General features: G+C 40.9%; 1 protein-coding gene across 6 annotated transcripts in view; it reads left to right on the top strand.

Annotated features, from left to right (window-relative positions):
• The window catches only part of KATNAL2 (katanin catalytic subunit A1 like 2), a 32279-nt gene that overhangs the window by 14544 nt on the left and 2410 nt on the right, over positions 1 to 15325 (top strand). For all 6 annotated transcript variants that reach the window (XM_069775142.1, XM_069775141.1, XM_069775145.1 and 3 more), the window contains 5 exons: positions 831 to 929; positions 1780 to 1843; positions 3122 to 3240; positions 5350 to 5441; positions 7319 to 7429. In XM_069775142.1, coding sequence (XP_069631243.1) covers positions 831 to 929; positions 1780 to 1843; positions 3122 to 3240; positions 5350 to 5441; positions 7319 to 7429 — 485 coding nt within the window. The remainder of the gene's footprint in view (positions 1 to 830; positions 930 to 1779; positions 1844 to 3121; positions 3241 to 5349; positions 5442 to 7318; positions 7430 to 15325) is intronic.

Here is a 15325-nt window from a genome sequence, read left to right as displayed (position 1 = left end):
TTAATTTAGTGAGTGCTTCAGGGCATAGACTAATTACCGACTATCTTTTGATAGATGCTTAGGGGAAAATTTTCCTCCTGTTACAGAGTTTCTTACAGCTTTTCTTGCAGCTTATAAAATCTTGCATAGTGTGGAGTAAATACCATTTTTTTGCTGTTATTTATAACATAAGTAATGGGTGCAGCCACAAAGTTACTGAGCATTAAGTTTAAAACAAAAATATTTTCACATCGCATATGATTAAACTGTGAAACTCGTTGCTACAGACCAAGCATGTTCAAAAAAGAGGTAAGAGAAATTCACTGAAGAATGAATGTCAAAGGGTATTTGAACTGAAAGTCTAAGATGTAATTTTAATTATCAAAGTCCTTCAGTTGCAGACGTTGGTGTATGTAAATATGAACCAACATGTCACTCCTATTGCTTATACTTTTTTCTAAATGTCCAATACTTGCCAGCATCAGAGACAAAATGTTAGGGTAGGTGAACCTTCACATCATGATAGCTCTTCATATGTTAGTTGGTTACTAAAACCAACTAACAGAAGGCAGATCTGAGAAACAGGTCTGGTCAGCATATACATTTGGCAGTGTATATGCTCTTAGGGAAACTAGGGGCTTGAGGGGAAGCAAGGCACAATGTAGCAGCTCTGTAGAAATGACTGCTGTGTATGCTTTCCTCTTGGGAGGTCCCTAGTACATAGGATTAAAAGTAATACAGTTTGTATCACTTCATAGCACTCTTATAACTGAGTTGATTCTTTACTTTGCCAGAGGTCATTCTCATAGCACAGAAGAAGTTTTACTAACAGGATGCGATATATGTTGCAGGACATTTATCTCCATAATCCAAACGTGAAGTGGGATGATATTATTGGACTGGATGCGGCTAAAAGGCTCGTCAAGGAAGCAGTTGTTTATCCCATAAGGGTAAGGCGCTAAATGGAATCATAGAATTGCTTAGGTTGGAAAAGACCTTTAAGATCATTGAGTCCAACTGTGATGTATGCCTGATAATATTCAAGTTATGCAAGCTGATGCAAGATTACTTTTACGCAACAAGTATGAGAAACATTATTAATGCCACTTCTTAATGACCCCACTTCTTCTCATGAAACCCTATTAACTTACTCTAATTCTGAGCAGAGGGAATCTTAAAGAAGCCATTTAAGGTTCTGGAACAAATGCTTTGCACCTGAGTCACGGTACCTGAATGAAATCCAAGTGAATACATATAGATCATGTAGGTTCCCAAGAATGCTTGGAATTTGAGAAAACCAGTGTTGGGCTTGTTAGCATTTTCCTTGTAATTACAGTGGTGTTTTAGAGTTCTCACTATTTCTGTGCTTTTGTAGGCAGTTTGTGTTAGAACTATTCCTGATCCTGTTTCATCTGACAACGGCATACACATTCTCCTATAGGAAAATGGCCTTTTAATATTAAAATGATAAGTGTTGGGTCCTATTCTTTCGCACCTTTGGCAATGTAAGAGGTGCTGGATTTGGCCTATATTAATTCAATGGAAAATGACTTATAGAAGAGAATACCAAACCAATTGCACTTGAAGAATTCACTTAAAACAGATTTAAAATAGTAAATACAGTCTTTTTCTCAGTACTCGGATCATATATATAATTTTGGAGGGGTTTTATCCCCCTCTCTTCAAATTTCTTAGGTTTCCTGAATGCGTTAGGAGCAGTGGAGGTAGGGGGTTAGAATCCCTTGCATTTTGTATAGATGATACATTTTTAATCCCTGAATTCCTTTTCTGTTTCCACAGTACCCACAGCTGTTTACTGGCATTCTGTCTCCTTGGAAAGGATTATTGCTGTATGGACCACCAGGTATGGAGAGCTTTGTACCATATCTGTTTGTTTACCACTGCTTCTGGTTTTGTCCCATGGATAAATCATTGATGCTAATTAGATCAAATGTGTTAATGAAGAACATGTTCTGTAATGTGAAATAAAAGGAGACAATGTTGGATGATTACATCTGTCTCTGCTGCTCAGACCTGCCTGTTTGCCTTTCTCACAACCCTTGACTATTTCTACTGCTGAATCTTCCAAAAACAGTACTTATACTAACAATTCAGGGAGTTAGAACTCAGATCTCTGTTTTTACTCAGCTTGGACCATATTAATCAAGTTTGGCTTGACCTGATCTTATGAAATGTGAATAAATCTGGTATGAGCTCACCTTCTTAAGGAAAATTACCTTCCTTTCTTCTGCATTTGGGGGTTATTTTGGAAATGAGGTGGAAGCTTTGCCCTCTGCTGTGCTAGCTGAGTGTTTTCCATGTCAGCACAGCTTCAGTACTCCCTCTGCTCCCCTTTGACACAAGCACTACCACCATGAGTGTGGCTGAGAGAGGACAGAGGACACAAGTACCGCCTGAGTCAGGCTGCAAAGGCTGTCGCTGCAGTAAACTCCATTTGCTTCTGTGAATGTTTAGATATACTTGCCACAGAAGGCATCTGACCATTTCAGCACGTGGTACTTCAGAATTTGGGGAATGCATTTGTGATGCTGTATTACCTGAGTTTCTCCAGACAATCCTGGAAGGGCCACAAAATGATCAGAGGGCTGGAGCACCTCTCCTATGAGGACAGGCTGAGAGACCTGGGGTTGTTCAGCCTGGAGAAGAGAAGGCTTTGGGGAGACCTTATTGTGGCATTTCAGTAGTTAAAGGGGGCTTAGAAGAAAGATGGGGACAGAGATTTTAGTAGGGCCTGTAGCGATAGGACAAGGGGTAATGGTTTTAAACTAAAAGAGGAGAGATTGAGACTAGATAGAAGGAATAAATTTTTTGCAATGAGGGTGGTGAAACACTGGAAGAGGTTGCCTAGAGAGGTGGTAGATGCCCCATCCCTGGAAATATTCCAGGTCAGGTTGGACGGGGCTCTGAGCAACCTGATCTAGTGGAAGATGTCCCTGCTCATGGCAGGGGGCTTGGACTAGGTGACCTTTAGAGGTCCCTTCTGACCCAAACCATTCAATGATTCTATGACTTTTTCTATTTTACTGTTTTTATCTGACTGGTAGTAGGATGAGGGGAAGTATTCAAACATTTACATTGTATTTCTTTAGAGAATGAATTTCTTCAATGCTGTTGTTTGTAGGTACTGGAAAAACTTTGCTTGCTAAGGCTGTTGCCACAGAGTGCAATACAACCTTTTTCAACATATCAGCATCCACCATTGTCAGCAAATGGAGGGGTGATTCAGAAAAACTTGTCCGGGTAAGAATTATTATCTCATTTGTTATACTTTAATAAATATTAGGTTCCCACTTAAAGAACTGGAGTTTAACACAGAACTGGAAAGTATGTATTCCTCTGATACTCATAATCTTTCCTGTCTTGGACAAAACATGTGACTCTGCTTGTATCTAGTTCTTAAAATGGGAATGACGTCACTTCTGCAGAAGTCTCACGATGGGTTCTTGCTGTGGAATTTTAGTTCTGTGATGTGAGATGAAGCAGATGTCCTGAAGGCAGCAAAAATTTTTGACTCACTGAATAACAGACAGGCAAGCAGGCTTCCTGACTGAAATAGTGTTTGCTTAGTGACCCCTTCAAAGTGCTTGACATCCTTTCTGCAAGGGTTGGCTCATAGGCTCCCTACAAAATGTTGTTTGGATTCCCAAGTTCCCTACTATTCTTAGTCTTCAGGGCACAGAACTGGCAAAAGATTCCATTGTCACAAAGATCTGATGGTCAAATGCAGACGTAATGTTGTTTTAAGGAAGGTAGTTTGGTAAAGTATTTTTGCATATAGATTAGCAAGTAGCATGCATGGCTCAACTATGGTATAAAAAAATTTGGGGATTCAGGTGTAGCATCCTTGCCCTGAGGTGCCCATCCTAATCTCTCCATAATGTCCACCATTTCAGTGTAAGAAATCCACAGGCTCTTAGCCTTCCTTTACGCTCATCTCTTACGCTTTGGATAGATACAGAGCTCTTGAAAATGAATAGTCATAACAGATTGCACTTGGCAAATGGTACTACAAGCATTGTTAATCTGTCTTGAAATTTAGGCTCTGTCTGCAACGTAATTATTCTTCATGTGTCCTTTGTCCTTTAAAATGGCACATTTTTCTTCTGACATTCACCTCCTATGTTGTTGATCCTCTTGACATCTGTCTCAGTAGCTTCCTAGAAGTTTCCCTTCTGGCAGGAGTAGAGATGGGACAGTCTGGTTTTTGACACCATCATCCAAAAGGTTTTTGTGAACATGCTGCAGCATTTGCAATGATATTGAACTTGTGGCATTTTACCCTTAGTTGAGTTTTTGGCAGAATCCAAAAATGAAATAAGATTGTGGATCAGGACAGCTCTAAGAAAAGTATTGTGTGAATTTATATCCTAAAATCACATGAGGCTGGTGCAGGAGTCTTCTGAAGTGTGAAGTATATGTGGGTTTTGTGGTCGTGTGGAGGCATGTCTGCTCATCCTGTTTTCCTCAGTTCTCAGCTGTACTGGTGTGATTTTATATTTTAGATTTGTAGTAAAATTGTAGGCTGGTCATGGACTATTTGTGACTCTGAGCAAATAATTTAAACCCTGTGCTTCATATCCAAAGTGTAGAGAATAATATATGTCTTTTTTAATTTGTTTTTTTAACTGTTCAGATTAAAAAGTGCTGGATTAATATATATTGTTAGTGAAATTTATTTAAAAACTCAAAGAACCCTTCACTGAAGAATAACCGACAATATGTTCTTACTGCTAATTTAAGCCTCTCCATGTTTACAGAAAAATAGATGAAACTTCCTTATCCAAAGGGCACACCCAGATTTTTTGTCAGCTTAATATTCCATTTTTTAATCTTGATTATTCAAGCAGTTTATGTTTGTTTTCACCAGGAAAAACAAAAGAACTGCTTGATTCTTATCAAGAGAATCAGTCCATTTTGTTTCATTATGGTTCAGCTGACTTGTAAATTTTTTTTCTCAAATCCTTATTTAAAAAAACTACAAATGGAGCAACAACAAAAGATGGATGTTTAATCTCTGATAACAATTTAGGAGTTCCCAGAATCCTCTGATGGATCATTTTCTTCTATCCTGTTATTCACAGGGTACTCTGATAGGATTTAGCCAGAAAGATTGACATATAAAGACAGGATTACAAGGCTGTGTTCTTTAGAACTCCTTTACAAACCTTTCAGAATTTGAAAGGATTCGGGAACCCTCAGCCTACCCAGAGCTTTTTCCCAACAGATATCCCTTTTTGTCCTAGAAGTTTGGAATGTGGGTGCTGTTACTTATCTTCTGTGCCAGTGGCCCTTAATGCCTTTTTGTGTTAGTTTATCTTTTCTTTCACATTTCCTCTTCTCTCTAAACAGGTGTTATTTGAGCTTGCCCGGTACCATGCTCCTTCCACAATTTTCTTGGATGAGCTGGAGTCAGTTATGAGTCAGAGAGGCACTGCTTCTGGGTAACTGATGAGACCACTTCCTGTGGCTCTGGGAGAATATTTGTCCCCCTTTTACTGCATCTTTTCAATAGTGTGTGTGTTTAGGTGCTGACCAATGTTTAATCATAGAGTGTACCTGTTAGAAACAAATCTTAGCTAAACTAAAGCCTGAGGCTACTCCATAAACTTCAACAGGAGCATGATTGGGCCCCTGGAAGACTTGTCTTTTAGATTTTATTGCCATTATAATTACTTTGAGTGATAATGGTAATTTTCTTGACTTTTTATTAAGCAATTTTTCTTCTGTTCTGTTGTCAACTTTAGGAGCCTCGCAGTGTGTTATTGTTAGAATGCCTATCAGCCCCAAAAGTACTGCTTCTTGAAAGTGTTGCATACGCTATGGGGATTTAAAGGGCGAGATGTAGTGGTTGTTTCATTCACAGTAGATGAGATCAGTAGAGAAGCAAGCGTTAAAGATAGGTTGTGTGAAGATTAGCAAGGGACTATGGGTCCAGCAAGACTCTGAGAAGGAGGGAGGTGCAAGAGTGTATAACCAGTGGTGATGTAGTTTAAAATACGGGATTTGAAGTGGAAATAAAGGCAGTGGGACGGAAACAACAGATGACTTGTTGGAGACAAGTAAGAAGCAGCTGATTTTGTGACACTTTGGACAGGCTTAGGCATAGCCGGGTAAGATGGAGTGTACACGGTGGAATGGCATTTTCATTAATGAGACAAATTTTGGTGGTATTGTCAGGACTTCCAGGTACAGGAATGGGAGGATGTTACTATTGGCATCCATGGTGTAGACAGTTTATAATTAAAAACAAATTGAAAAGGTTAGGGCTGGGGAAGAAGCAGGAGAAATATAAAAATATTGTTACAACCGTTAGGAGCCCATTACAGTGGATTTTATGTACTGTAAATTATATGCTTACAAAGGTGTATAAATAGAATATGCTATATCGTAAAGATACAGCTTGTAATAATTGTCAGTTAATAGCTACAAATTATAGGCCAAATTTTGCCTTCATATATACTTTTAAAAGCTCTCATTAACATCACTGGATTATATATTTTAATAAGGATTTTTATCTCAGATTATGTTGTTATTTTAACATATCCTTATTAAATATTGACTTGGCACTGATGTGTAGATGCTTTTGCAGAAATAAGCCATTAAACCTGAATTGTAGCTCTTACCATCTAAGGCCCTGATGTTTTCTCTGGGTTTGATCCAGGAGTTTCCAAGAACTCCACATCTGGGACCAAGGGTTCAAACTGGTTTCCTGCAAAATTGGTTACCTGGATCAGGGCCAGCATTCTTAGCACTTTGCTTAAGTTCCCCTTCTCTTTTTGAGGAAGGATCCTTTCTGTGTGGTTTCTGCCCCATTTTTAAATTCATTTCAGTTTGGCATATTTTTCTGTTTGCTTTTGATAGAACATTTTGCAAAATATTGAATTCAGTAGTAGGTGTATCTTCATATGGCCGCTTAAAGTTCACTCACAGAAAAATGCCAGTAGTTGCCCTGAATAGGTATTAGTTATTTAATGGCAACTATCACATTATAAAAATTCTCCTACATAGATCGATCAATCAAAGCCTTAGCTGTTTTCCAGTAAACATCAACACTGCATGGAGATTAATCTGAAGAAAAAAAAAATTTCTTTGGTCTCAGTAATAGTGAATTCTCCTCACTTTAATGCACTGAAGAGTCCATTTAAGTAATCATTAGAAAGCTTGATTTTAATGCTTAGATGTTAGCTAATGGAGCTTAATCATGCTTTGAACTGGGACAAAACTGTGACAAGGGCTCAGTTGCTGTGAATGACACTGTATAAATAAAGATGATTACTTTAATGCACTGAGCAAATAATATTTCTCTGAATCTTGGTAGTGGTGAACATGAAGGAAGTCGGCGGATGAAAACAGAATTACTGGTGCAGATGGATGGCTTGGCCCGATCTGATGATCTTGTATTTGTTTTAGCAGCTTCCAATCTGCCATGGTAAGAGATCCAGAGAGTACATTTTGAATACATTTGCATGAGCTTCTAAGCACAGATAAAGATTTTATTTAGACTTTTGCAGAAAAGCCTTGATATTTGGTTAAAGCATTTAAAGATTAATTTGGAGCTTTTACTTTTAAACTCTACAATTCTTGCTATTTGTGCCACATGAGAATAATCCATAATAAAGTCAACATATGCTGGTGCTACCAGCTGCTAATATTTAAAATGGAGTATTTGACTTTATAGGCAAGTTATTTACTATGTTTAAGCTAAGAAGGGTTTCAGCCTGGAACTGTAAGGTGCTTAAAACATCTAGTGCTTAGAAGGATACTCCACAAATAGGAATGTTGGATTTTATCGGTATCAAATGTGACTTTTAAAAGTTGAGGGGCAAAATTCTAAAGTTTTTTTAACATGATTTAGAATAGAAGAATAAATGGTTTAGGATTGGAACTAGGGCACTTCATCATGTTGGTTCTCAAAATGGGCAGGACACATATGGAGAACGAGACAGACAGGAGAGGATGAGGTAGGGAGGTGACATTTGTAGTACGACAACTGTGGATGCTGGGGGGAGTCCAAGAGACAGCAGAAAATGTCCAGCTTGTGCTCTCCTTGAACAGCATCTCCCATGGCCACTGTCGGAGCCAGCATGTTGATCTGGCTTGATCATTCATCTGAACTAGTGTAGTATAGCTTTTTCTTTCATACAAAACATCATCAAATGGTTGCAGATAGTACATGGGGAAAACAATGGCTCTGGGTAAAGCACAGCTATTATTTAACAGTCTGATTTGTAGCTCATTAATAATCTTACAGAGTAGAAGTCAACACCTGTACAGGGAATTGAAGCCCTTTGATGATGGGCTTGGTTTTGAAGTTAGTTTTCATAGGTCTGGAATTAGTCTGTGGATTTCTGCCTGCCCCAAGATTCCCCCTGTCCCTGGGCTACTGATCTGTGAAATCTTCAGTGGAAGATCATATTTTCCTACAGAGAAATCTGTGCATTGAAAGCAGAGAGGGGAACTTCAGCAAAGTAAACCATGAAATCATCTGTTTGGTGAGGGACAACCTTGGATGCAAATGTCTGCAATAAAGATGAGTTAGGTATAAGAAAGGGGTTTTTTTCTTCCTTTCCCTGAAGTATACAGGAAGCAGAGAAATATAAGGTGTCTGCTGGGGGCAGACTGTCTGAACGGCTAATGTTTCTGCAGTCTGCTGATCATCATAGCACTGAGGTCTTTCTTGATATCCGTGTCCCTAAAGGCATGCAGACCTAAGTGGGCTTATTCACCTCTCGCATGTAGAGTTGGTGAAGCTAGGAGTCTGAAGACAGCAGTTTCCAGGGAACTACAAACTGTAGAAGCCCAATGGCAGGTATTCCCAGGAACGACCTTGTGTGAGCAGCAGCTCAGCAGCATTTCAAGTGGTGATACTTGAAATTTGACTGAAAGGTACATTGTTCATTGATATGATGCTCGCCCAGCTTTGTACTCTGACAGCCACAGAACAGGGCATCCAAAACTGGCTGGGAGCAAGTGAGGGCTCTGCACTCACAAAACGACAGGCTTCATTCCTGGATTGTTTTTCACGATGAGTGATTTTTAGCTGATTCTCATGAGGTCGCCATAGGGAGATGTGTTGGAAAAGCTTGTCTGTGTGACGGGAGGGCTCTGGGCTGTGATCAGCAGGCTGTTGCTGGCCATAGGGAGCGTCCGAATCGGAATGACACAGCGTGTGTATCCACGGCTTCTTGCTTTTGGATACTTGTAAAAAAAGCTTCAACTCTTAGTGCATATTTTGTTTCGTATAGCGTACAAACACACTTCTTGGTCATGACGCACCACCTAATGTTCTCTCACAAAGTTTCTGGTTATGCTTTATTCTTCTCCTCAGCTGGTCCCCCTTTTGGCAGGCCAGGCTGAAAGGCCAAGGGAACAGGCAAAGAGAATTAAACAACAGAAGTGATGTTGGTGCCTCAGAGTTGAGGCCCAAAGGTAATATTTTGACTCAGTCCCATGTGGCCTGTAAGCCTGACCCATTTTAAAACATGTTAGTGCTGAGAAGCCCGAGTCCTTCAGAGACACAGGAGGATGTGGGTCCCCAAGTCTCCATGGCTCTGTGGACGGCTCTGCCATACAGAATTTCCTGCATGATGAACCAAAGGTTGTTTTACCCCAGTCCATCATCTTTCATGAACTTTGTGGGCAGTGTTCACATTGCATAATTTTGGCGCCTAAGGTAGAAGGCAAGTTTTTCCTGCTGTGAGACAGTCAACAGCGAAACAACAAATGCAGCAATTCGGAGCAATTGAGAGACCCACAGGGGTCGTCAGGGCTGTTTAACATCTTCATCAATGACTTGGATGATGGGACAGAGTGCACCCTCAGCAAGTGTGCAGATGATACAAAACTGGGAGGAGTGGTTGATAGACCAGAGGGTTGTACTGGCATTCAGAGAGACCTTGACAGGCTGGAGGAATGAGCCCACAGGAATCTCATAAAACCTCAAGAGCAGGTGATCAAACACTGGCACAGGTTGCTCAGGGAGGTTGTGGAGTCTTCATCCTTGGAGATGCTCAAAAGCTGACTGGATGTGGCCCTGAGCAACCTGCTCTGGCTGACCCTGATTTGAGCAGGGGGTTGGACTAAATGATCTCCAAGAGATGCCTTCCAAGCTCAGCCATTCTGCAATGCTGTAAATCAAAGCAGAGGCCTAATCTAGGTACCATGAGAGTAATTCAAAGTATTTCTCTCTTCTGAATGTAAGAAAGCCTAAGGGGAGTGGTCATCTAAGTTAGGTATAGAGGCATAGTTGCTGCATACAAACAGGCAGTGTGTTACCCTTCAGTATCCCTCATTAAAAATAAATTAAAATAAATACCTAAGAACTCACTTGAGAATTACACAGTTCTTCTCTGATGTAAAGGCTGGAGTTTCTGTCCATCACAGAAGAGATCCAGTCCACCTCCTTCTACAAGACCTGTCTTTCTCTCTACATTTTCTTTCCTAATGCAAAACCTTGTGTTTCCCATCCAGTCAAGGAAGAGTGCTTCTGAGAGCCACCAGGCAGACATCTTACCTGCTGAAATTCAAGTGCCAAAGTGGCAACATATTCAGAGGCTTTCATCTGCCTCTCTCTATGGCCTGCCCAGGGTTTTCAGGTTCTTTAAGTAGGAGAATGGCTGTGTGGGCACCTAAAATTTATGTGGAAATAAGATGTACAAGTTAGGCAGGTTCCTACCCTGGCCCAACAGTGTAAGTACAAAGCCATCACTGGCTTTTATAGCCATACTAGTGGAGTCTGTTGGTTTGGGGGATTTATGCCTTGGACAAACTCATGAATTTAAATCAGTACAAAATCCACCCCATTTTGTGTTACAGTATCTATGTGGAAGGAACTGAGCAGAATTTGATTTAATTATGTTCCAGTTGTGTAAGAAAATGCTGAAAAATAAATAGCTACTGGGTGTGTGAACAGTTAAGTTTGAAAGAGAATACATTAATAATCCATTTGTCTCTTTATGGTTGTTAATAATACACTATAAATGTTTATGTTACTGTAGCATCGTTACTCTTTTAGAAAGAGAAACTGAGCAGTGCACTGCACCTTTCCGTGGTCTCTTAAATTATCCTGTGAGTAGCTAAGCTTCACATGTAATGCTGCAGCATGGCAGTATTAAAAAGGATCAGATGTCTTTAGAGGATCCATGTCTTTCTGCTCTTGCACACTGGTTTGAAAGGAAAAATCGGGTATTTGAAACCCACTGAGGAAGAGTTCAGAGATGGCAACTGGTCTGAAGGTCACCACGTGGTTGGTGCTGGATCTAGGGATCTTGGAAATGTGTTGATGTCAGCGTGAGGCTGAACTCTCTCTGTATGCTTCTGCAAAAAGAGATTCCTGCATGTATCTTGTTAACATGTGTCTGCCTTATGCAACTGATAAACTCTTTCTGGAAAGTCATGCAAAAATTACAGAATACAGTTTTGAGTGTTTTACACATTTGATTTTGGATCATTTTGCAAATCTGAAGTGCTAATTTCTGCAAAATTTCTTCTTTGAAGCATCAAAAATGACACAGCTTTTTTAAGGTAAATCCAAAATGACAAGATTTCTATTTTGAGGGAACTGCTGCCACATAAAGCTGGTAATTTGTGTTGGTACGAGGGTGGCAGCTGAGCCACTCTGAGAAGCCAGCTCCTGCTTTTGCAAGTTTTATACCTGAGAGCTTAGAATTTCCTTTTGGATTTTTTCAACATTGCTCATGGACAGGTTGGATTTTGCCCTTTCTTAAGCAAATCCAACCTCTAAGTGTAATGACTCAGATGTCTGGCAGAAATGTGCCTACCGCAGAGAATATGCTTTAAAATGTGGCTGAGTGTATGCTTAGAAAGGTGTTTTAGGGGGATGGAAAGCTTCTGAAAGCCATGAGCCTCTCGCATAATCATCGAGGCTCACAGCCTCAAGGCATTTGGGAGTATCTGCTTCCAGAGCGGTGGTGGGGGTTGAACCCCCTTTAAGATCTCAACTATATGTTTACAGATTATTTTTATGTGTATTAGGCAACATTCAGTCCTACTGTAAGGCTGCATAGGGATATTTCACAACAGAGTTTCAGAATACCTAGTACTACAGTTCAAGGTTGTGGCTTCACAGCACAGCCCTGTGTTCTTACAAACATTTGGTATTAAGCTGGATTTCAAGAGATCTGTTTAACTTGGATATTTGTTGATCATGAAAAAAATTAGTACTAAGCTGCTTTTAGATGAACGAAAAGAAGCCTAAACAAAGCTCTTTACACTGCACTGCAGCTATTGATCTTCCTCTTCAGCCAGTGCTTGCTGCCCAGCCTCGCTTCCTGCTGCTCATCAGCAAGGCACTTTCTATTGACAAATTACTTGTTGAAATGATTCAACATAATTAAATAAAATAAAGGCCTCGTTAGTGAAGAAATAAAGTGATCCTTAACCACGTAGTGAATGTTTCCTAATGTACTGGTGCATTCAATTTGACTTCCATTCCAGTGCTGCTTTCTTCTCCCTCCCCACCCTCAGGATGGGTGAAGCTTTGGTGCAGGCTGATAGACTCTTCCCTTCTTGTCCAAGCTGAGTCCCGTTGGAGCCGTGAGCGTGTGGCCAAGATGGATTCAAGGAGAGGTGGGCTGTGAAACCCAAATCAGATCTGGGATTACCCCATAGCAAGCCCTTTCCCTCCCTCTCAGCGTTGCACGGTACGTACGGTGGATGAGAGCGAGGAAGGAAAGCGGAGAACAGTGTGGGGAAGCTCTGAGAGGAGCAGGAGAAGACGTGGAGTGAATACAAGCCTTCAGCTGGTGGGGTCTTCCTAGGCCGTCTGCAGAGGAGGGTGGGAGGTGGGAAGCATGGCGAGCTCGCTCATTCTTGGTGCCTTTTCCTCTAGAGCACTGCGGTGATGATTGCACTAGGCAGGGATTATGGACCAGTCAGCCCTTGTTGCCGTTCCTGGGTTCACCTCTGGAGTTGTTGAGGTCTCTTTAGTTTCTGCCTAAACCACAATTGTTACCCTTCTTCCTTCTGGAAATGAAAATAGGTGTCTTGTTTATCTTCGTGAAATTTGGGAGTGATGACATGGCATGATGCCGCATGATGCCACATGATGTCAACCTGGGGGAGCTCCGAAAAGTCACCTGCTTTTATAGGTCCTGTACAGCTTTGTGTATCTTTTCGTGAGCATTTCTTAGTACTTGTATTGGCTATTATTTCAGAGAATATTTTGGTTGGCTCGATGCTTATTATTCTGTTCTGCTTAATGTTACTTAACCTTGCTTTTGATCACTAACAAAACAATTTAGCAAACAACCTAAACACTTTAGATAACAAAAATATGTCTTTATTTTCCTCTTTGGCCAAGAAGCAGGGTCACTGTAACCTTTCTGGATAAATAGAGCAACTTCTGTGTATCAGCAGACTTATTTACAGAACGTGGCTAGGGAGCTTATGAACTGTGATCTTGGAGGACACCCCAGGAGTGCTCTGAAGCAGGAGGAGTGGCGGAAAATGCCATCATTTAGAGGATTTGTAGGGTATTTGCAGAGACTGTGGCTGTGGTTTTTCTTTGCCTGCAAGGGTGGTTTAGGGTACCTGCGTGGACACCTCTGAAACCCAGAGCACTTTTGCCCTGTATATGCAGAGGATGGCAATACAGGTAAATAACAGCCAAGGGGTTGGTCAGCCAGAGAGTAGTCATTTCCAGCCAAGCAAAGCAATTTTGAGGTGAAGTTGAGCTGAAAAATACATTTTGAAAGACAGTGGGGACAAACATGGTTCTTTGGTTGTTCTGGGTGGGACCCTGTGCGAGAGGTGTTGCGCTGAATGTTGGATGGCATCTTAAAACAGCCTAAAAATATCGATAATAATTTCAGTATACCAACAGCCATTGATTAGCAAACTCTGGTATTTACTTCTGAGGCCTTGGTTAAGTACTGGGATGGATCTGAATGAATTCCTGTTGTCCTCTGAGTTCCTGTTGATCCGGTTTTCTGATCTTTGCTTTCATTGCCCTTGGCTCAGTGCATGTGGAACAAGCTCTCCCAAACTGAGAGGTCCTTTCTGGGGAAAGGGACACTACTGCTCTCGCTGAGCCGAGAGCCAGATGTGCTGAGATCTGTGGAAAACTTAGGCAGGCACCTAGATGGAGATTTGGGAGCACATTTTTGGTTTTCTTTATCATGTGCTATGCCAGTACAAAGCATTTGCTTTTAAAAAATAGGGACACAGTCATCAAAGGTGACAGAAATAATCTCTATGGGTGTGCTACAGATCTGTCTTGAGCTGGCTTTGAGCTCCCTGTAAATTAAAGAGGAGTTTCATACAAGAAGTGTTTCTTGGAATGTTGACTTTGCTGGCAAAAAGATTTCACCCAGGGAATCGGGAAAGGTAGAGGCAGGTTTAAGTGTACCCACAGTCCCAGATTGCAGGTGCAGTCCTCCAGCAGCTGGCTCCTGCTCAGCCAACAAGGGTGGAAATGGTGCTTAGGGCTCCTGTTTTTCTGTCCACGCAAGACACAGTGAAGTGAGTTTCCCTTTGATGAGAGTTTCTCAGCAGGTATGAGGACTGAATTATATTTTAAACTGAAATAACAAGTGACTGAATGGGGCCGGTAGAGAAAGATTGGTAGAGCACCTGGAAGGATAATAGCTCAGAGCAGCTCCTGGAAGGCACTGGAGACTTATGAGTGAGTAAATATTTTGTAGCAGCTATTTCTTCTTGAAAATTTTATGGATGACTGGGGTACTTGTAGACCGTTCCCATTACACAAATGACAAGGGATGAACTGCAGTAGGAATTTGTATTTAGTTGTTTGGTTGTATTACCATTAGCTGCAAACAACTGAAAAGCACTTAGGGAAAAAAACTAGATTAAAATGAACTGTTTGGATACGTGTTGGAGAGGAGCTGGCATGCCGGGCGTACCAGGACTCCTGACACTTGATCGAATCTGTGGCACTGGCAAGAAGGACTATTTCTAGATGGTGATGAAGTGCATTGAGAAAGGAACACAAAGAAACATTCCTTTTTCTTTCAAGCTTCCTTTGTTCATCACAAGCAAGTAGAAATGAAGAATAGTCCCAATCTTTTGTATTTTATCTTTTTTGTTTGTTTGTTTGTTTTGTTTTGACAAAACACCTCTATTGGTGTTGATGTTGACAGCATCATGGTTTCTTGGCTCACTGACCCATTTATCCAGCCTGTCCATCCTTCATATGATCCTTTTTATAGGGATATTTTCCTTTGTGGTTGTATTATTTGTAATTTGTATTGCAGGAGCAGTCTCAGATCAACATCTTGTTCTGCCATAAACATGGCCCTCACATCTGAGACCTTCAGTCTGTATTTTATACCTACTGAGCATCCCT

The sequence above is a fragment of the Haliaeetus albicilla genome, chromosome W, assembly GCF_947461875.1.
Source record: "Haliaeetus albicilla chromosome W, bHalAlb1.1, whole genome shotgun sequence".
NCBI classification, from domain to species: Eukaryota; Metazoa; Chordata; class Aves; order Accipitriformes; family Accipitridae; genus Haliaeetus; species Haliaeetus albicilla.
This window is presented reverse-complemented; position numbering and strand designations above follow the sequence as displayed.